At 36.1% G+C, this 23,980-nt stretch overlaps 1 protein-coding gene and 1 long non-coding RNA gene across 2 annotated transcripts; one reads left to right on the forward strand and one right to left on the reverse strand.

Moving 5' to 3' along the window:
• The first annotated feature begins 1,474 nt into the window (after window positions 1-1,474).
• On the forward strand, window positions 1,475-6,771 carry LOC149814358 (uncharacterized). Its single transcript, XR_016427935.1, has 3 exons — window positions 1,475-1,610; window positions 1,882-2,065; window positions 6,587-6,771. It is a non-coding gene; the product is annotated as an uncharacterized LOC149814358 (long non-coding RNA).
• LOC149814359 (short integuments 2, mitochondrial-like) lies at window positions 3,480-13,972 on the reverse strand. The gene is made up of 8 exons (XM_089989153.1): window positions 13,761-13,972; window positions 13,195-13,299; window positions 12,087-12,164; window positions 9,978-10,119; window positions 9,796-9,866; window positions 4,406-4,502; window positions 4,035-4,219; window positions 3,480-3,836 (listed from the first exon to the last, which is right to left on the reverse strand). The coding sequence occupies exons 1-8, from the start codon at window positions 13,935-13,937 to the stop codon at window positions 3,579-3,581; spliced, it is 1,113 nt and encodes a 370-aa protein (XP_089845279.1). The 5' UTR covers window positions 13,938-13,972; the 3' UTR covers window positions 3,480-3,578.
• Window positions 13,973-23,980: the final 10,008 nt, after the last annotated feature.

Here is a 23,980-nt window from a genome sequence, read left to right on the forward strand (position 1 = left end):
TGCGGAGAGAGAAAGAAAGAGAAATGGGCATGTGCTTACCTTTTTTTGTTCATACCGGACTTTTGAAAGATTATTTTTATTTTTCTAAAATCTGGCTGATGTGCTGATTGATTTTATAGGAAATAACTTTTGGATCGTTTGAAATCAACAATTCATAATTAAAAAAAATAATACTTAAAACATCATATTTTTTTGAAAAAATATGGTCCAAGTGTGATTTCATAGCAAATCGATCATGCATTTTAGAGTCAAATTTTTGGAAAACAATATGAAAACTCCTATAAACTGGTGGTAGGCAAGAAAAGTGTCAAGCACCTACCCATTACTCTCATCTATATATATATATATATATATATATATATATATATATATATATATATATAAAAGGTAACTAAAATATGTGAAATATAAATCGAGTTTTCCATAGGGTTTTTATATTTTTTCTAAAATTTCACCATACGGATGCGATCTAGATCTATGGTTTTATAGAACCAGACTCTTTGATCATCCAATCATGACCTATATGAAGGATCTTTTAATGCATGAAAATAGAAGGCTCAGAATTTGTATAAATATACAATTAAAAAATCACATTTCTTGATCCCATTATAATGATCCAATAGTTTATTCCAAGCAAGTGGACCACGCCCAATGCATTGAAAGGGTTAGATTTGCAAAATACCTTATGAAAAACTCGGTTTATACCGGTTTACATATTTTGCTAGTTCTCATATTTCACTTCTCCACACACATATACATAGGTAAACTATAATATGTTTACCAACCAAGATTTTGGTAGGTTTGTTTGCAAATTTAACTATGCTGATGCATTCAACGTGACCCATTTGTTAGGAATTGACTTTTGGATCATTGTAATCATATCAAGAAACATGATTTTTTATAAATAAATATTTAAGCAAATTGTAAGCCATTGATTTTCAACCCTTAAAAGATGTTTCTTATAAGATGATCCAAGAGTCTATTTCTATAAAACCAAGCGTCAACATTACATCCCTGGTGAAATTTAAAAAAAAAACAAAAAAACAAAAAAACTCTGGAAATCTTGGTTCATACTAGTAAATATATTTTAGTTACCCTATATATAAATATATAGTAGGGTGTATTGTCCTACCCCCAAAAAAAAAATCCGAAGCTAAATCGGATTGTTTTGCACTGCTGATCACGCATGCGGTGCCAAAAAAAACTACGCGCAAAAAACTACTTTTAGCGGCAGTCTTGACCGCCTCTGAAAGTCCTGTGCAGAAAACAGGTCTTTAGCGGCATTTCAAAACCGTGCTAAAAGTGAAAAACGAAAAAAATGCGGCATTTCGCGCGTGCGGTTCAAAACGGCCGCCAGAAGTATTAAAAACGAAAAAAAGACTAAATTATACCTCCTTTCGTATATATATACATAGAAACCCGTATCGTCGGGTTTAGCCAGACTCTATCGGATTTATGCAGCCGATTTCTCTCCTCTCTCTCTCATCCCCATCCGCGCTTCCCCTCCCTCTCTCTTCCCTTTTCCCTTTATCGCTCAGCTTCCCACTCCCTCTCTTTCCTGCTGAAAGCGCGGCGGCGGAGGAACACACGGCGGAACCCTTAAGCCTGAGGTTCTCTCTCTCTCTAAAAACCCACCTTCCCTTCCCACTACTAGGAAAAGTCTTCATCCTTCCCAACCGACAGTTCCTATTATCGTTGATCCGACCCGCCCTCCGTTTGCGCCACTCCCATTCTCTGTGGCCCGCCTTGGATCTCATTGAGATGGGATTCTATTACATGATTTACAGTGATTTGCTATTGATTTCTGCATTGAATCTGTTATTTATATCTGTTGGATCTCATCTTGTTATTGATTTGCACCCATCTATCATTTCTTCGTAGGTGCTGTGAACAATAGGAACTGAATCCTAAAATATTCTGAGTTGCGACTCTGGTTGGTGCTGTAAGCCTACAAGAATGATGCCCACTTCTTCCCAGTGTTCTAGTCATCAGGAGGGAGATGAAGAAATTAATGCTGTGCTTATGTATCACAATGGTTGATTTTGTCCCAATGATCCATGTCAAGGTATATAAATTTTTGTTTTCAAGATTTTAGCAGATTAGCTGACAAATTTTAACGAAAAGGAGTTTTTTTAATGTAAAATAATGCTGGTTGGATGTATCTTGTCTTGTTGAGCATGTATACTGGAGGTGTTCCATATGCAATGGATATTTGCAAACAAAACTCTGTTTGTCAAGTTCATACTTTCCCAAATTTAGTAACTTTGACTACATCAGACCTTGCATTCCTAAACGTTTAGTCATTTATAATTCTATTACGAAGACTATGGTAAAGTGCCCTTCATCTCAGGCATTTTATCCTCGTGTGGAATATGATGTCATTGCCTTTTTAATACATCATAGGAGGCCTGAATGTGGAGGGAGAATCAGACAGCTGAGACTTCTCTTTAGGTATGATGATATTTGAAGCATTATATATATATATATATATATATATATATATATATATATACACACACTAAAGTAGGGGTGGGGGACGGGCAGCCCGATGGGCCGGGTTTGGGCCACGATTTTAGGCCCAGGCCCATTAGGTACCGGGCTGTAACCTGGCCCACGATATATGTGGGCGGGGCTCGGGCCAGCCGGAAAGGAGACAAACATTGGTTGTTCATGCTTGAGCTTGTCGAGCCTGTTTCACAAGTTCGAACAAGCCCTTTACTAGCCGAACATGAGCCCAGCCATGAGAAGCTCATCTTGTTTCCCAGCCTTAATAAGACCAATACAAAGTGGATTAAATTCACTGCATTCAGAATGTTAATAATCATGTTATAACTAATTCTACCTCCTCCTTTAGGGTAGCTTTTCAAATGATTCCAAAGATAATTAATATATATAAGGTGTCCTTTGATAGTTTGCTTGGGGATTAGATATTATGAGCTAATGTTTGGTCTTAAATCTTAAAAATATGCCTCTTTCGTGTGACGCTTTGCTTCATAAAAGATACCACAGCCTTGTTGCTTCCATCCTGTCCGGGATCCTGAACTTGCAACTTTGCCTGATGAAATCCTGTTGCACTCGTTGCCTCAACATTTGGTGAAGAATATTTTGGTTTCATTTAGACTTGTACTCTTTAGCCTTAGCGAAACTAGGCCCACAATGTAAAGCGCCCATGTAGAAAAAGGCAAGATGAGCACACGTACATGTAGAGGGTTTATCAAACCCTGGATACTGCATTCATGCTTTAGCCAATTCAGTAGTAACCATCTTTTAAATCTAGTATACAAAGTTAATCACTCCAAGGTCTACATGAATGTTGTCATGAGTGCAAAATTCCAGCATCTTGATGCATCTCCCATATGGGCCATTACCATGGAAAGGCCTGCTCAGCTAGATTCCTCAAACTCCCTGTTATGTGACCAACAATTCTGTTTGAAGAATCTTGTTGCCGCAATCACAAATGAGTGACTGACTATATTCAACAAGCAAAAATCATGACATTGTCAAATAAGCATACAAAATCCAATTGGAGACAACAGCTGCCATATTTACAAGTTCAAGCATGGTGCAAACTAGGGAATTCAAGAACTCTGTTTAGAGACATCTGGGACAATGTCAAGAGTGAAGTTCCCAAGTTTCCCAAGTCTAAATAAAGCCAATAACTTCTTGGAGACCATACAACGAGCCTCAACTCCCACCTTCTGAGGGATCCGCATTGCTTTTTGTAGAGAAATGAGCTGATCTTCAATCAAGCATTCTAAGTCACTTTCTGCTTCCAAACTGCCCTCAAATTCACTATATGTTGTATACAGTGCCCTCTGAACTTCGATGACCATGTCCTGCACCGAAAAAAATAGCGAGATAGGATGATTTAAATGCAGTTCTCGATGATTCAGAAGTGGACAACATGAAGTGTTATTTGGTACAAAGCTGTTATCCAAAGAGTATGTTAAATATTTTAATGTCTGCAAATAAAAATGCAACCATTTAAAACTCACCATGGAGGAATTATGGAAAGAGCATTTTATGATACTTACGTAAGTCTCTCTGGACGTTTTCTTTTTCACTGAAGTATCTCGATTGTTAGTCTCGAGCTTCTCATCATTGAAACATTGCAAACGAGCCTTTGCTTTCCAGTGGAGGGGCACTCCCCTTAGATTCAAAGTTGCTAGAAAGTACTCAGCAAGACGTTCTTCACCTACTACAGAATCCTTGACAGACCCTACAAGTTTCAGATTAAGACAATGGGTTTCGTTCCTATTCTCTTCCCAAGCCAATGATTAAAATGACCTAATGAATGCAGCTAAACTCTCTGAAATATCTAGCCAGTACCAAAATAGTGCATCGTATTAACCACCAAAATTGCAGACGTTGGAGAAACAACATTCAAACATAATGATTTACCGACCTACTAGGGCTAGCTTTAGGCCAGTCTCAATGCTTTTAATGCTTGGAACCAGTATGCCTGGTGTGTCAAGAACGTAAATGCTGGGTTGGTGCGCAATCTGCATAAATAATTTGTGCATGATCAATCTCAAAACTCAGATTAAAGGAAAAAACAAAGAGGTGCTGATTGAAGAATGCAATGATGACAAATATGAGAAGGAGAATAGCCGCACAAAGATTGTCCAATTAAAGGGGAAAAAATGGGACTTTTTTTCCCATGAAAAGCAGCATGAGACAAACCATAAAGAAAGTGCATCCCCCATATAGTTTCCAATTGATATAGCCAAATAACTCCCATATAGAAAACATCATTTACCAGAAGATCTGCTCATGGACAGCTTTGTATCAATCCCCCATGGTTACAACTGTTTAAATTTGTCCTCTCAAGAGAAAAAATCTACCTTCATTCTTTTGATGCCCAAAAGCCTCATTGATCTTACCAACAAGATGAATCAGTTCTGGATCCAGATCAGAACCAAATTTGGATCCTATCTGAAATTAGACGGATTAGTTCAGGATCCAAATCAGAACTGAGTCTGGATCCAGATCAGAATTAGATATGATCGAAGCTGTTCTGGACTAGATCAGTTCTGGTGCTTGATTAGGACAAAACAGAACCAGTTCAGTTACACCAAACTGGATATGGATCAACACCATTTAGTAAGTGGATCCAAGACGAATTTTAGAGAATTTGGATGGGTCTGAACCCAAACCCAGTTGGCTCAAGACTAAGTTCAATACACCTAGTATTATGAACTCAGACCGAACCTGGTTTGACCTAGGCAGAGTCGGGTCAAATCAATAGGGGTGAAATGACCAAACTACCCTTGTGTATAACCCGATATCCAATTAAGTAAAATGAGCATAACTTTACACCCCAAACTCAGAATTGAGTGAGGTTTGTTGCATTGGGTTTTATGGTTCCAACCAAACCAGAGGCACATAAATCAAGGTCTGATAGACCACCTTGAGAGGGGTGTTTTGATAATTTTGACAATATATAGATAATGCTTGTTTATTAATGTAAACATGATTGTGTGATGATCATACTCTATTATTAGAGCCACATCAGACTCGACTAAGACTAGAGTCCAACGTTCGCATTAGAGGTAAGGAAAATTATAAGTATTTTAGTTAATAAAACATTGTACGATGACGCATTTATAAATTAAACCACATGAAATCATGTTTGCTTGAAATTATGATTGAATTCTAGTGAGTTCGCAACTGCATGATAGCATGTGAATTAGTCCTAAATGACATAAATGATTTCATGTATATGATATATCTCAGCATGAGTTGCATGTATTAAATTATTATATATTAGATCAAATGCAAACTTGAGTTGTGAATAACTTAGAAATACATGCATGAGAACAAAATTCTTGAGATAAGATTTGAGTCTCATAATAGTTATAAAAGTGTTATTGTACTTGAAATATTATAGCATTCTTAGAACCCCATAAATCACCTGAGAAGATGGTGGAAATGGTCATCTGATGGCCGTCAGCGTGTGAGTTGCCACTATTGGGGTCCTCAGGATTTATAGATGTAGGGAGGCTACATCTATGCATGCTTAAAAATTTGGTGAACCTCAGAACCCTAGGACTTATCTCTTGAGAATACTTGAATGAGAATGTCCCTTGAGAACACTGTCAGGAGACAGTGAAAATGAACTCGAATAAGAGTTCATGTGAATGCATGAGATGCATATGTCCTAGAAAATTTTAGGGTTCTATCGAGAGAATTTGGGACTCTAAAATAGATTAAGATGTAGCATGAACCACAAAAACCATGGGACAGGTATAGCTCTAGACTTCTGACTTGTCAGCTCGTTATCGGGGGTCTTACACTGCAGTGGATTGAGTGAGAGAGGTTCATAGTCTGGCCAACACCATAAAATTGGGATATTCTACACGGGTTGCTACGCCCACAATAAGCTATTACCGGTATAGCTGAAATAGATAGTGGTTAGTATTGAGATGATGATAACTTACGAGAAACGTGTGTGTGAGTTTGATCGAAAATTAAAATAAGACCAGGGACTTAGAGCTCACTACAGTTGTAATTTGAGTTTATTTATGCTTATATTTTGTTTTTTACTGAGTTGTATACTCACCCCCTTTTATTATTATAAATGTAGGTTTTAAATGACTTGAGAGACAAAATTTGGTGTTAAGACGTTGTCAGCCTTCTTCAGGATGTAAGTGGCCTTGTTTTTCAGCAGAGTAGTTTTTCTTCTTTTTCCTTTATTTATTGAACTTGAGAGGTGATGCCTCATTTGGATGATGTAGCTTTTATGGATTTCGTAGGATTTACTTTATTTGAATTTAATTAATGATGTTTATTTACGAAAAAAAATTTGGTGTCATGTTTTTGGTGTGCTACTTTGGTATTTCTTTCTTAAAAGTGATACCCACGAACTCGAACTCCAGAAGTCCCGGATTGGGGTGTTATAGGATGCCTCTATTGAAACTTATATTTGTAGAAGGCGTCATGTTAGGAGTGGCAATAAGCCATGTCCTCCCTAATTACCACGTCTGCGGCCACGGCCTCTTCGGTACCCTCCTTGTCCACGACTAAAGTAGGTACTGATAACTAGCACTTCATGAGAATCAATATTAGGCTTCTCTAAATCCTCGGATGCTCCTTTCATCGACATCTCATAATGAAGCAATTTAGATTTCAAGTCATCTAAGTAAGACGCTTCTCAACATATTGTAGTGTGGTGGAGATACATGATATTCAGGATCGAATCCTGATAAAGCCTGTTGAACCTTGTCTTTCTCTTGCACTTCATACCCAACCAATGCAAGCTAATATGTGATGCTTTTGATCTTGTTGAAAGATTCCAAGATTGACATGGATGAATCCTTTTTGAGATTCTCAAATTCCCTCTTCAGGTACATCACCCTCGCCTCTGAAATTTGAGAGTAGGTTTGGACAAGATTAGTGCATAAATCCAATGTTGTGCCATCATCAAGGACCCCAATTAACACCTCTTGGGAAAGGGTAGAACCCTAGAGGTAATATATGCCATCAAGGCCTAATCTCGCTTTATCTAGTTGACAAATTCAGGGTTCCGAATGGTTTTTGTTGACACCACAACCCCTTTATCATCTTTTTGTTCCTGAAAATAAAATTCTGGTGGGATGGGTACCGACCTATCCAGATGACCACCAAGATCCTAGCTCATAATAAAAGGAGTAATCTACCTCTTTCAGGTAAGGAAGTTGGAATTGTTCAGCTTTTCGGAAACGAGTTGATTTAAAAAATTGGACGAAATGGCTGATTGAGACGAATTCGGGTCCATTGAAAACAAAGAAAACAAATAAGGAAAACTACACGAATTGAATGAAAAGAGTAGTCACGGGTAAGACCCGGGAAGCACGGACACGAAACAAAACTGATCAAATCTTCAAATATCAATCACCAAAAATAATTGAATACCAAAAAATATCTGTCAACTTGGTCTGCATTTTTTTTTGCAGATCCTTCACAATCACACAATCTTCAGCAAATAAACAGCAATATCCCAATATTCAATCAGATGATTGAAGCAATCTGAAAATAAATCTAATGCCGAAGTATAAGAATGTACCCGAGAACAATATGATAAACCAATCTGTGACCTAAAATAACCCAAAGAAATTGGCTAATAACAATAGGAACCAGATATAATATGGGAGAAAACTAGATGAAAACCCAAGACAATGATATATAGGGAACAATTTTAGGAGAGAGACAAGAAAACCCAAAAATATATGGGACAACTATCAGAGGAAGAAGAAAATAGCGATTCGGAATCAATAATAACAATAATCAGAAATAAGAAGAGGAGAACGATTAAGAAGAGGAATAAGGCGATGGATATTTGAAGAAGAAGAGAAAATACTTTGAGAAAAGGGCAGCACGTGATGATCTCAATGGTCATTTAGATCGATGACAACCAGTCCCATAAACTCACATGCTCTGATACCATGTGAGTTTTGTGTTTGTTCCAGAACTATTCAGCAAGACAAAAAAGATGATAAGAGAGTTAGGGCTGCTGTGAATACATGATTCCCAATGTGGGTCGTGTTCTGTTCCTTTTCCTTTATATATTCAACACAAATACCTTACATGATGAGAATACCGATGTTGATACAAACACATGATTTTACAAAAAAAGGTTTATAAGGAAATAAGAAAATAAAACAATACAAACACATATATGGATCGGGTATATCCAGATGCAGGTCCAAATCATTTCACATCCCAATAGGAATGTATATTCGACAATGATCTTCTTGGCTGTTGATGAAAACATCATTATTTATGTTATTATAACACAATCATCATCTACATTGCCAAGAGCATGTTTCATGTGAGGACCAAGTACATGTAAAGTATCATTTATTGCCAATGATGTAGAGTTTACATGGGGACCAACCATATCAAGAATGACTGTCACTAGCTCAGGCAAGGGAAGCTTACTTGGACTGTTGTTTTCACTCTTTTGTTTCCATGGTCTGATGGTTTCTCTTTTAAGTTTCTTGAGTTTGAGGAGATTGTGGAAGAGGACGTCCCTCCCTTTTTTTTTGTAACCAAGCTGAAGGATATACTTGGATTCGAACCCAAGACCCCTAGGCTAGGATAATGTGAATCCATACAATCCAGCTATCTTGTTTGACTTGTGCGTCTCTTCTATAAATGCCTGTACCATAGTGACCACTACTTGATCTCAGCAATATCCCAGTAAGGCAATTCCTCAGTATATTGCAAGATTTTATGTAAATATCAGGAAAATATGCATTTACTTTGACCACAATAGGGAGCTTAACTAATGCCTTAAGTGAATGAAACAAGGAATATTACATTCACATTAATGCAAGCTGTACAGGTTGAAGCTACTAGTAATTTCAGAACTAAATTTATCATCACAGTGAATGGTTTCCCTAAACAGAGAATACTCAAGTGTTCCAAAAGACTATCACAGCATTAAGTAAATGAATACAGTTGCAAATTTGGAGACTTTATGAAAGGGAAAATTTGCAACTTCCACGAATGAGAGGTGCTAACCAAACTTTGAGTTCATCAGAACAGGTATAGAAAGAATAACACTAGAGAGCTTATTTCATGCCATAAGATGCATGAGTAAAGAGTGCTCTCTCCATGTATGTATGGAAGCCATCATTAAGCTGCCAAAATTCAGGATTTATCTTATCTTTAATATTGAATTTAAGCACAGTATGATAGTGTTTCTTAAAGCTGACTGCACCTACTAGAATATATTAGAGAGACAAGAAAGCAATTAGCTGTGGTTCTTTATCTTCCCCAAAAACACAGATACAACTCACAAGAGAGTCTGACCTTGTATCCTGCAATATCTTGAGTTACCCCTGGCAGAGGTCCCACAGTTGCCTGTTTCAACTTTTCCTGCACTATGAAATTTAGGGAAAACATATTATTTTATGCAACAAATTCATTTACACCATACACCCACGAACAGTGGTAAGGTAAAAGTTTCATCCATAAGAAAGATGTCAACATACCAGGAAATCGAGATGATGCTATTTGGTGTATGGAGTTGATGAGAGCAGACTTTCCAACATTAGGAACACCAACTACCATCACCAGAAGTGTAGGTTCCCTTGAAATAACTTCCTTTAGTTTGAACTCCACTAAAGCTAGCAGCTTTGCTTCATACATCACAACTAACAACTTTAAGAATGACTTAAAACTGTTATGATACACAAGAAGGAAATTTATAAATGATAAAGGTGGTCATAAAGATCAAAGACTAATGCATGAGATAGGTTGAGCTATCAATCACCATCAAAACATTCTTCAATAGAAAGCTATTACGAGTCAGATTTGCTTTTATAAATTTCATGTAGCAAAGATAAATATTAAGTTCCAAAAAACAACCACAGTTTTGGAAAAAACATAAGAACAAAAAGAATTTTAACATCTTTTCCTCTTTCAAACATGTTTTGCTCCATTTGTGTTTTTCCAGAATTTTTTTTTCATTTGTTGATTATGGAATGTCGGTTTAGTAAGCAACGAAGTAATGATGAGAGTGTAGTGAAGCTTGGTGAGCAAGAAATACCGGTGGATGATTGTTTCAAATATTTGGGATCTATCATTCAAAAGTATGGAGAAATTGATGGAGATGTAAATCATAGGATAAAGGTTGGGTGGAAGAAATGGAAAAGTGCAACTGGAGTGTTGTGCGATCGTAGAATGCCATTGCGGTTGAAGGGAAAGTTTTATAGGACGACTATTAGGCCTGCTTTACTATATGGTACGGAATGTTGGGCTGCCAAGAGACATCATATTTAAAAAAATGAGTGTAGCTGAGATGCGTATGCTGAGATGGATGTGTGGAAATACAATAAAAGATAAGATTCAGAACGAGGAGATACGTAAGAAGGTAGGCGTTGCACCCATTGAAAATAAGATGAGAGAGAATCGTTTACGGTGGTTTGGACATATTCGGCGAAGGCCTAATGATGCTCCAGTTAGAAGGATGGAGAAATGGGAAAATATATTAGTTAAAAGAGGTCAGGGTAGGCCTAGGAAGACATGGATGGAGGTGATACGAAAGGATATGAATGCTTTGAACCTCACCAAGGACATGGCATTGGATAGAAATGATTGGAGGAGAAGGATTCATGTGGAAGACCCATAATGATTTTCTTTTTTGGTTCATATCGCCGACCCCAATTATTTTGGGATGAAGGCGTAGTTGTTGTTGTTGATTATGATTTTTTTTATAATGTAAATAATTTATTCTCCTGTAAAAAGTTTAAAAGAGAAGTTTGAATATGGCAATCATTTCCTACACCATAACTTGGTCAGTTATGATCCACAAAACCTTTCAAAATATGAACCACCAACAAACACAATCCAGCATATAAACTGTAGCTCAGTCATAACTCAATCTTGAAAAGGTAGTGGGTGTGCTCATTAATAATAATCACATGTGATGCATTAAGCTCCCAACACGAGTAAGCAGGGTATATCACCTTGGTTTCAGACAAAGGATGCTGACTTTGATAAAGGCTAAACCTAAACCCCAAGAGAAGCATATAAATAGATCTCAATCCCAGAGCTTCTTTATTCTTGTACAACCACTGCAAGTATTGTAATGATAAAGCTGATGGCATCCTTTTTCTTTTCTTCCCCCACCCTCCCTCTCTCACTAATGGAAATATAGAAGCTTTTATAAGAAATAAAATAGGGAGAGAAGAGTGACAGGATATCATCTCAAATGTACAAAAAGTGTGAGTAAACATGCCCGAAGAAAATAATAAATATAGTTAGGAGGGAGAAAACTGCCCAGATGGCAAGAATATTCTAGGTCCATACAGCAGAAACCAATCCAAGATAAGTTTGACCATGCCCATTGAATGCATGACCATGTCTGGATCTCTCTTTGACTGTATGTATGGTAGAAGAGAATGCTTATAATGCTGAGGAAGAGGCATGCCAACAGTACTTGAAATAATTTAAATATTTACAGCATATAGACTTCCTTTTCCAACTCATGAAGAGTCCAACTGGTACTATACAAAAGGATGTGCAACTTTAGGTACCACAATGCACAATCTTCAAGAAATGTAATAAAATTCAAGATTATGAAGATGAACACAACTAACCTTCTTGACTGAATTTTTATCATGGGCACTTATAGAAACACAGTCTTGCTGGCACGTGTCAAAATACTGAATCCATTTCTGCAAACATTACAGTTGAAAAGTTGTGATATTCACATATAAGAATATGAACTGAAATTTGCTTCAGAAACATCAAACGATAGACAGCAAGTATCCATCCAAAAAAATTTAAGCAAAAGAAAGAAGTCTTTTTTTTTCTGAAAGAGACAAGCAAAAGAAAGACATTGACTTTTTAAACCTATTATGCCCATATGTAGGAACACAGGAAGAGATCTGGGATATGAGCAAGGGTAACATTACACTCAGATACAAAATCTGAAAGCAAAATGCATTTTATCAGAAATGAGGTTAAAATGCTTTTGTGAGAGATAGCAATATTGCACTATATTCTCTAATTTTTTCAAATCAAAAGACTAACAATGTTAAGCTAGAATTAGCTCCGGAATATCATGTAAGTGGGTGAAAATTTTATTAAAATGACAAAATCATCCAGATTTTCTTTCGAAAATGTAACAGTATACTATGTAGAAATAATGCAGCACCAGAAGTTCCTTCACCACATAACAGTTCAAACGATTACTTAGGTACAACAACGCTTAAGAAGAGTTTGGTTTTGGTAAATTCAACTACATATGAAGAAAAAGGTACGATTAGGGCATCAATCTTTTTTTCAGTTTGAAATCAAATCATGCATCCCTTTTTGTTTTCTGGCACCAGAGTATAGATCAAACATTTTCAAAACATGCAATTCTGACGAACGATAAGACAAATTCACCTTTCAGCTTACTCAAGATAACATGAGTCTCAAAAACGAAAAGCATTTAAATAATGGTTATACAGCTGCTGGACTGAAGATCTCTACTTACCATCTTTGTTGTAAGATACATGTTAGGCTATCACTTATCCTTCTGAATAGCAAGTAACTACAAAGTGGATGAAGGTAATACCGACACTACTTTCCATGCATAGAATGAAAAGCTATCTACGATGACGGCAAGATTTACGAGCAACTAATATTCCGAGTCGTTTGATCAAACTTCCTATACATCATCTACGTCTAGTAGTACTGCATAAATAAACAACCACTTGCCTGCATTATGTTTGCATTTGCTAGATCTTTCTTATTGAGAGCAATAACACGCCTTTTGCGCGAAATAACCTGTTGAAGATCCTCGTTCACAGACGACAAAGGAATCTGTCCAAATAAACAGCAATTTTCAACATTACTTCCGATACATTATGCCTTCATATTTAGCATCATTTCATAAACACCAACATGGTTTTTTTTGTATCATCAGGCTTCACAAAACCAAGCAACGAAGTTTGAATCACTGAAACACAATTCAGACGACGACCATTCTCAAATAAACGTGAAGCCCAAGTAACATAATAGGAGTCATTGAGCAAACAGTAGCTTGTCAGATTCAATAAGCATTAAAAAATAGAGAAGTCTTGGTTAATAACCAACATGTCAATGAAGTAACAATTGTGCAGCAAGCATCCCCCATGACAAATTGAATGGGAGGTCTTCCCTAAGCATAAAGAAAAATGAAGGCTTTTATTTCTCTTATCAAACAAACAAAACGGGAAAATGCAACAGAAACCAGCAATTAGTTTGGTTTAGTTCTTTCTAAATGAGAGAGAAAGAGAGAGTACACGAGCGTCTCTGACTTCGATGACGAGGTCGGCAAGCTTCAAGCGCTTGAGAATGGCGCGGGTGGCGGCAGCCATGTGGCCAGGGAACCAATTGATGGGGGAACCACCGCCACCCACCTTCATCCCCAAAAACACCGAGTCACTAACCACCTTCTTCCCCGACTTCCACCACCCCATCACCTTCTTCCCCGACTTCTACCACTCTCTCTCTCTCTGGTTTTTAGTATTTTGATGGGAGCACAGAGAGTGGCATGTCCAAAGGCCGCCCCATCTAGGGCTGTCAATGGGTCGGATATCTGATTCGTTTGGGTCACCCAAATCCCACCCAATGTACTGTTCGGTCCAGATTTGGGTTATGTACTTGTGTCAAGTCGAGAAGATGAGAGGTCGGACCTAATTTGTATAATTTAATATGTATTATTACTTAAAAATACATGTAAAATCGTTGAGTATTGTTAGGTTGGTGCCGATATCTAGGTTTAGGAAACGAGATGAGTTGCTCGTGGCTCGGTTCATGAAGAGTTCAAATCCTCTCGCTTACAAGTTTGAAACAATTATTTATTTTGTAAATGAGCTAATTCAAGTTTGATTTAAAGGTACAGGGTCCAAATTCTATTATTTTCATATCTGAAAAATATAATGTTTTGTAAATGAGCTGGCTCGTGCTCGGCTAGTTTAGCTCAGGCTCTTCATGGGCTCAAGCTCATCTCAGATCGACACAAGAAATAAGCCAAGCTTGAACACCCTCTACTTGGTTCGATTGGCTCGATTACCAAACCTACTGATGTCTAACTACAAACATGGCTGGAGCCTCACCTGAATAATAGTTGGGTCGACCAAAATAATGTTTTGAGTCCCCACTTTTTATGCTTGGATCTGATTGTCCAGATTTGGGTCAGGTTAGATACCCAACACATTCGACCCATTGATGGCGTGAAAGTGCGGGCTAGTCCTTGCCTTTTTACAAAAGTTTACAAGAAAAAAATGCCGACCTTTTTTGTCCGCACCATAGACACCAGAGTGAGAAGTAGGTGCCACCAGCTATGACTAATGTCCAAAAAGTGTTTTTTTTAGAGAAAGGGTAAAACTAAATTTTATGATAAACAGAAAAAATAAAGAGCATTACAAGAAGGGCAGGACAGCCGGCGAAGATGGGATGGATCCAATCCAAATCTGTCCCCGACCATTCACTTAAGAGCAATCTTATGATAAACATCAGTGAGAATAGCGATCATCATCGACTAGAATATTCTAGGTCCCAACAAATAAGAAGCAATAATGAAAGTAATATTAAAAAAATAATAATAATAATATGATTTTTTTTATTTATATGCAAGCAGACTCCCACCGGTTATACAAGGTACCATGGGGTTTTGAACTTGAACGCCCCAACACAATGTGACGTGCACTAACAGCTCCTACCAAACAACCGGAGCCCTCGTTACTTTAATGCATCTTTATACTTTTTGTCCAATCATACCCATCATACGTGTAGGTTTTACATAAAATTAATTAAAAACTAAATTCTTTTAACACGAGAATACTTTCAATATTACTGAAAGTTCAATTTTGTTTCGATGAAGCAAGCTTCCCACAAGGTTTCAAAATCATAAAAGAGAGAAAGCTTCCCTCCATGAAAGTTCAACTTTGTATTGGTGAATCAAGCTTCTCACAAGGTTTTGAAAGCATAAAAAAAATGCATACCAAGCTTCCCATAAAGTTTAAGAAATGTATGGCCGTAATGCCTCCTTAATTATTTTTTTAATATAACATTTTTGAGATAATTTTTTTTACAAGTAAATCAAATCTTATAATATGAAAATGATTTTATCAAACAATTAAGACTTTGAGTGGGGTCATACTAAAGATAAAAGTTAAAACAAGACATACGAGATATATACATTTGAAACCACGTACAATATAAAACTTAAATATAAAGAGTTTTAATTTCATTTCAAATTAAAGTATAAAAATAATAGTTTAGTCTCTATATGATTAAGTACTTGAAACAAAAAGATCATGTCTACCAAGATCGTAAGGTAAGAGTGAACCCTAGATAATACAGTTTGATCAGTCATTCGCTTCAACTACTTATCATATTTTACTTGCATTATCTGTCCCCCATACAACGGGGTCAGACTCACTAAAGACTAGTAGAGCAACCCAAACCTAAACTTGAAGAAAACATATCAAGCATTTAAAGGTAAAGACATGATATATTATTCATCAATCATCAAGTGATAAACAAGAGGACATTGTCTCATAAGTCATGCATTCAAACATAAGGCAATTACAAATATTTCATCACTTAATATTTTATCCAACCTTAACTCATATCATAAAGCATAATCCATATGCATTCAAGATATACAAGTCAATCGCCTATATATATATATATATAACATTCAGGTCATTGCATCATTTTTATATGCATTCATAATTCTTATAAAAAATAGGTCAAATCATATTTGATTATTCCAACGTAAAATACACGCACATACTTACTAAGTAAATCAGTTAGATATACATCAATCATGATGCATATATGTGATATATTCAAATCAAACAACCATAATGCAATCATTTGCAACAAAAATATATAGGCGTGATATGTCATTCACCAATTAAATCATCCTAGTTATTTGTAGGTATAATGTATCATTCACCTATACACTAGCATAAGAGTCATAATCGTAATTGCATATCAAGATCTAAGATCGATAAGGATCTGATTCTCACATCTAATTTTAATATATAATTATGCTACAACCAAAAAGTCAAATTCATAGATTCATAACTAGATATCTCAACAAACTCAAAAGATCATCATAATTTATCATAGCATTTTATTTAATCATAACAAAGATTTACAAGATCTACCTCAGATTACCTGTTCTAGAAAATATACAACCTTACAAGAAGTTACCTCTCTAGACATCGGCTTGCCTGGTCTTGGACAATGCACCCCCTCATAAGGATACACCGTCTTTTTGGGCTACCTGCTCTTTGACAATGCACTTCCTCATAGAAACTTACCGCTCTAGCTGAATTACCTGATCCGACCATGCACACCCTCACAGAAAATCCCTCAGGAACAATTCCTCAATGGGTACCTTATTCAATGAATACTATTGTCATACATGCATCAATACACTTGACCACTTACTAGGTCTAGGGCCACCAACATGGGAACAAGCATGTATACAATCAATTGGCAAATCACAAGATTTTAAGTTACCACTTTAGGTCACCAACACATATCAACTCAATCGAATGAAACTCAAGGTTAGGAGCCACTATTTGGGCTTGAACATTCAATTGATCTCAAAAAGATCCATCACATATCTCATTTCATGCATCAATTAATATGCATCACTTCATATATTATATCATATGTTACATCACATGTATGATATCACCAACAAGGTTACAAGAACTATAGTTCACTATTGAACTTAAACATTTATCACATGTATTCATAATTTTACATCATGTAGCATTTCAATCCTATCATACAAAGGCATATCATCATACACATCATAACATAGCTACACGAAACATTGTATTTCATAAATTGAACCTCAAAACATGTGTAAATAAAGCTTGTAATTATATGCATGCGTATATGAATATGCATATTTCTTAATACAAATCAACTAAACCTCAATATACGTAACTCCTACGTAGTTTGAGTTATGCACACATGATTCGAGTCATATATACATTTTCACCATGTGAATCAATATACAAAGCAAACATTTTATATATAATGTGTTTCACACATTATATATATAGCATTCACACAAATCATGGTTCATCCATGAGAGCACGGAATGTAACATACCATAATAATGATACTTGCATAATCCTATCATAACATGATTTTATCACACATGCTTCCGTGCATGATTTGTTCATAACATACATGACATGTTTCACAAAAATATTGTTTCTTACAAGTAATTCAATTTAATTATGTTATCATATCAATCATGCAATATTCATTTTAATAATGCATGCTCAAACATGTACCTACAAAAAACACGCTTCATATTCCGCTAACTGCAATCATGACGAACATGATTTCCTCAACCACAACAAGAAAATACTTTTATTCTCATATATTCAAATCATGCTTAACATGATCTCCAAACTTCAATCACAACAATCCTAGATATCCACAAATAAGTGTCGCGTGTGTACATGCAGGTTTTGCATACAATTAAAATAAATTATTGTAATTGCATTATATTACATTCAATACACACAAGCTTGTAGTCGTTTTAAGACTTAGCATAAGTATCATATTTTTTTTTATTTTTTGCACTCAAATCAGTTAAACATATAGGGCAACTTATGTATACATAACAACCCTACATATTAACAACTATGTGTAGTATGTACGTATAACTTGTAGTTGTAATTCAGTCAAGTATTTAGCGCAATAACATCCTGCTTACACAATTAATGCCTATACATGCTCTCTACAAGTTCAGTTAAGGGATCTTACCTTCATAGATCTGAAATATATGTATGGTAAAACCCAAAACTTTGAGGGGTTTCACAAACTCTACATTGAATTGCCTCTTTGGCAATTCACCGAACACTTAGTGTGTGTGTACAACACCAAGTAAAAACAGTAAGTATAGTTCAGATGGGGCATTCTCTCATTGATGAAGAGCAATACAGGGTTACACAAATAACGAGGAGGTGTCAAAATGTCTATCCACATAAAAATGACAAAAATTATAATACAAATCGGTAACCCAATTAACGAAAAACCATAAAACAATATACTAACAAATCTGAACCGAGGTTGGACAGTTGTGTTGAGCATCTCCACAGGTTTGCAAGTTGTCCAAAGCACACCCACACTATTTGCACAAAGATCGAGGCACCCAATTCTAAGAAAAATATAAAATTTTCTTATAAACTCAATCCAAAATGAAAATTTTAAATGTGGCTAAACAAAAGAGACTCATGTTGTCAAGGTTGATAGGGGTGTCATGTGATTTCAAATGTTGGTAATCAGGCATGCAAAACAAGGAAAATGAAATTAATGAAAAATCAACAATAAGAGCTTTGATTCAAAAAAGAAAACCACTGTAGCAATAAGGATTACTTACCTAGCACGCTGGTGGGATAGAAACGAGCCTAATATGCTAGGCATGCATCCCAATGTAGGAGAAAATGCATAAACCCCAAATAAGCCTTGATTAGACAAATCAACTAGTGAAATCCATATTGAAATTGATGAAATAAGATGAAAAAAGGAGATGGGGTATAGAAACTTACCTAATCACACCAAGTATGAGGGAAGTTGGCACAAAGATGCTGGGACACAGTTTCCCATGCAATAATGGTGTAAGAAAAACCAAAGAACCCCCAAATCAGTAAACCGACTAATCATAAACTCTAAAAAAATGAAAAATAAAGGGAAAATAAGGAGAAGGAGGAGGGAAGGGGGAAGAGACTCACCAAAATGGGGAGGGGGGGGGGGGGGGGGGGGGGGGAAGGGGAGGATAAAACATGCTACTCAAAATGACAATGGTGCAAGGGGACCTCTGGTTGTGGCCCTGGTCTCCCGTTGAAAGAGGAAGGTCGTGGGTGGTCGTCCACCAGTGAAAAATGAGAGAGCCGCGGCTCTGTGCTGCATGTGTTTCGGCAAGTCAGGCAGCTAAGTTGGGGTGAAGTGAGGAAGAAAGAGAAGAGGACGGGAATGGGGCCAGCTGCGTGAAGGAAAGGAAAAAGTATATAGAGCGTCAGTTGGAGCAAAGGGGGTGTCAGCCTTGTGGTTTGAGGAGGAAGAGAAATAGAGGGGGGTGGGTGCCCTAGTAGGTCCCACCCTGTCTCTCTTAAACTCCATATGTGCTCCCTCAAACCAGGTCCAATTTGGATCCAGTTTCTATCAAAAGCAACCTAGACCCTAAAAAATGATAAAAAGAAATTACATTCAAAATTAAAATAAACACAAATTTTTTAAAATTTCTAAGTATAATTATATGTAATATTTGTTTAGTTATTTATAACCAATAAAAACCTTAATTTGAGTTTACCCATTTGGGTCCAACCCATATGGACTCCGGGTCCAATATAAGATTTTTAATTCTTTTCCAAAACAAATTTTAAACCCTCTTGTTAATACGAGATAGTGACAGCCTAAATAGTCTCTTGTGTTAGTACTTTCAAAATTATTATTTTTTTCAATTAAAAATATTCTACAGAAATTATTTTATGACCAAAATATCCTTTTTAAGATTTTTTTCTGAAAATCATCGTAATGCATCTATTTAAGTTCAAAATAGCTCAAAAACACTAAGATGAGTTTGTGACTCCCTAAAACAATTAGTTTTCATGACAATCAAAATATTTTAACAATATTTTGTCTGAAATCATTTTTGAAATAACTATTTTAACCTTACTGGTCAGAAAAGAAAAATTGACCAGATAAAATACTCATAATTGATATTTAAAAGATAGAAACATATTTCTAACTCGAGAATAAAGCTAATATCTTTATTTATTTATAATATAAAAAGTTTACAGGTTTTACAATGACATAGTTAGTACCACTTAAACGTTTTATTTGTATTAAGAGGAGAGAGCGAGAGAGCCCATTTCTCTTAGTTTCTTTTTATCTAGAAGAAATTCCACCAATTCAGGTGGTGGGGCCTGAAGAGATTGTCGCTCTTATTTGTTATTTTTTTTAATATCAAATATATGATTTGCATTAGGTTCATGCATACATATCAAGTTTATGTTTTATCATATTTTAGAAGTACTTGCTGAAGAAAATACATGTCACATAGAAAATAGAAAAATACAACCCCAAACAAGATAGGGTTTGCTTGAGACATTGCTAGATCTCATTATATACTCTTTATTTTTATTATTTTTTCTTTTAGGAAAAGAGTTGTTTTATTGCAAAATTTTTCAAAAATCTCTTGTCTTATCATTTGGATCTTCAGATCTCTCACTGGTAATTTTAAGTTGTTAGCTTAAGTATATCGGTGGTGGTACCATTAGAGCTGAATATTACACACTAGTACTCTTAAGTTGTTAGCTTGGATATATCGGTGTAGACCCGGAAGAGAACCTTGAAATTCTAGAACCTGAAGAGACCTCACAAATCAGTTGATATAGCTTTCTAGGATACCCATTATTTTGAAAATCTCTTGATTACTTGTTTAGGTATGTGTGGACCAATTATTTGGGATATAATGCATACCCGATCAAAAGCCTGCAAACTCACAATCTAATCCATCTTAGAGGAATAACCTCTTGATAATCCTACGTATGAGATGCCACCCTATATAATGCAAAATATCATACTCGATAAAGTTTCTGAATAAAGGACCCATACAGACATTCCTGATGAGTCTATAAACGATCGAAAAAGGAAAAATGCTTTGATGTTCCTTGAGTCCAGCTTACGTTGGTACCCTCATCGATCTCATAAAGTTCTTCAAATGGGTTATCAGACAGGTAGTTCTAGCACATATAAGTCTATTAAAAGATGAATTCAAGATCTCATATTTCAAAGCTTGGTTTAAAGAAGAACACCCTCACGAGTCTCATAAAGTCTCTCATGTGGGTTACGAGACAGGTATCTCTAGAACAGGTGAGTCCAGAAGGAGACGAACCCCTAGGACCTCACATTTCAAAGTCCAATCTAAAGAAAGGGATGTGTTGGCACAAGCAATACAGAATATGAAAATGATTTAGGCAAAAATTATAAAGATCCAATAAAAGTTGGGACAAGAACATGCACAAGCTGAAAAAAGAGCTAGAAAAGCCCACAAATCATAATGTAAAAGGGCACAGACTGGTAGAGAGACCAAAAAAATGATCAGACGGATTTTGAAGTCGCAAGATGACAGAGAGTACAGTCAATAGAGAGAAACCCAAGTATCTAATATGGAGAAGAGAGTCTACGGATCCAGGTCACCCCATCTAGTCTAAACCATATTGTCTAAGGAGGAGAAAAAGATCAAATCACTGAAAGACATGGTACAAAGCCTAACCTCGAGGATGAAATACATAGACATGGATCAGAAAGAATATTTCATAGATAACTTCCTATCGAAAGAGGTACGATGATGAGGATAATGAGACCCTTCCAAAAATTTTAAAGTTCTGTAGAAAGGGGGACCCAAGGACTCACTTGTCCTTATTCATGAAAAGTATAGTCAAATATCAAAACAATGATAGGAGGCTATTTAATTAGTTCTCCAAGAGTCTAAAAGGAGAAGCATCAGAATGGTTTATCACCCTAAACCTCTAGAACATAAGAGAATTCAAGCATATCATAAATATGTTCATGGAACAATTCAGATTTAATGTTGAGGTCATTTCCACCATCAATCAGTTGTAAGATTTGAAGCAGAAGAAAGATGAAGGTTCCCATGAGTTCATAAACCGATGGTAGTCTATGACTAGCAGGATGAGGAAGTTGATTTCATACTTTCATGCACTGGTCATCCTGATGGACAGCTTCTCTCAACCTTTATGAAGTATGATAAGCAAGACTTAAGTTGAAACATATTCCGAACTCATCAAGAAGGTTATCCTCTTTGAGGTAGGCATCAAGAGAGGAGTATATGATGGGTTTCTAAAGAACAACAATGTCAGGTCAACATTGTGAGAACCTCACGACCGAACTCTCGAAAAATGATGATTAAAGACAAAAGGAAGGTAACCATAAGGTCACCCCAAAGAAGCAAAACGAAAATGAATATGCAGGCAATCTCAAGTGGACTAGAGACAAAACATTTACCAAGTTCGAGCAGCCTCAGTCATAGGTCCTGAATTTACTATAACAGGATGATGTAGTCAAGCTCTTTGAGGTGTCTAACCCGGCACAAATAAATGAAAAAAAACCCAACTAAGTACTGTTGGTTTCACAGAGCTATGGGTTATGACATTGAAGATTATTTCATCTTGAAGCATATCATCCAAAATCATATAGACAGTGAAAAGTTGTTGGTGAATGAAGAACAACCATAGTTGAACAACAACTACACCACAGAGGAGACTGGTTCTCGGGGAAAAGTGTGAGATAAGAGTCTTTCATCAATAAGATGATCTTTGTAACACAAGCGCTCATTTATAATAATTGTTCTTGCTTGATGCCTCTAATACCTTAGATATGTTATAAAGGAGGGCAAAGGGTACAAGAAAAAGAATTTCATTGGAGAACCTGAAGCCAGACAGATAAATGTGACTAATATATATTCAACAGACAAAAATCACACAAAGGTTTCTCTCTTAACGTCCATCTCAGAAAATGACGGTCTCTTTGTAAAAAAAAAAAAATTTAAAAAGTAAAAAATAAAAAATTTTAAAAATCCAAAAAAAAATAAACTATTTCAAAAATAAAAAATTTAAATAAGATGCGGCTTCCGTTGAAACTTATCCGCAAAACCTATGTAAAGCCTAGGTTTTGGGTAATTAGCTCCACTGGCCAAAGTTGTCAGTGACCATTAATTACAACAGCAGGCCTCTAAAAGTCAGCCTATACGGTAATATAAAAACTATTTGATTTAAAAAGTATATATACAAACAATCATGTCATATCAGTCATTGTCATGTATAGTCATCATTACCGTGCTTTTCTTTTTACCAGTTTTGTAAAAAAGTGAAACTCCAATCTGATCCCATTTTTTTGTCCGATTCTAACCCGCCGTTTTCTAAACAGATCTCATTCCAGTGTACCATATCTGCCGAGATTCTATTTGGTCGGGTCGAAATTGGATAAAGATCAGACCCGTTTGCAACCCTAGTGATGAGTAGTCTCTTTCATCAACAGCAGAATCTGTTCTTGATTCCCAGCATGATGGTAGCAATGGGCAGAATGTTGTCGTTCATGCATATGATGTTTCAGGAAATTTCAAAGAAGGATGTGTATTCTAGAAGAAATAGAGAAGGGAATGATGCCAATGAACAACCACAAAGGGAAGAACATGATCAACCCCAAAACTTGTTGTTGGATTATTTGTCTTAGGACTGTTGTACCTTCAAACATCTACTTGATGACTGCTTCTTTATGTTTAGGAATTATTGTCTTCATTAGTTTTCTATTACTAGTAGGTTTTGAAGAATTACTACCTTCATTACTAGTAGACAGTAGATAATTGCATTTTGCTATATTTTTAATATCAGTTTGGAAACAGAGAAAGAACTATGAAATCCATCCACGTCAGCCAAACATCCAAACAGTT

This window comes from Nuphar pumila, chromosome 15, assembly GCF_984573655.1.
Source record: "Nuphar pumila chromosome 15, dmNupPumi1.hap1.1, whole genome shotgun sequence".
NCBI lineage: Eukaryota > Viridiplantae > Streptophyta > Magnoliopsida > Nymphaeales > Nymphaeaceae > Nuphar > Nuphar pumila.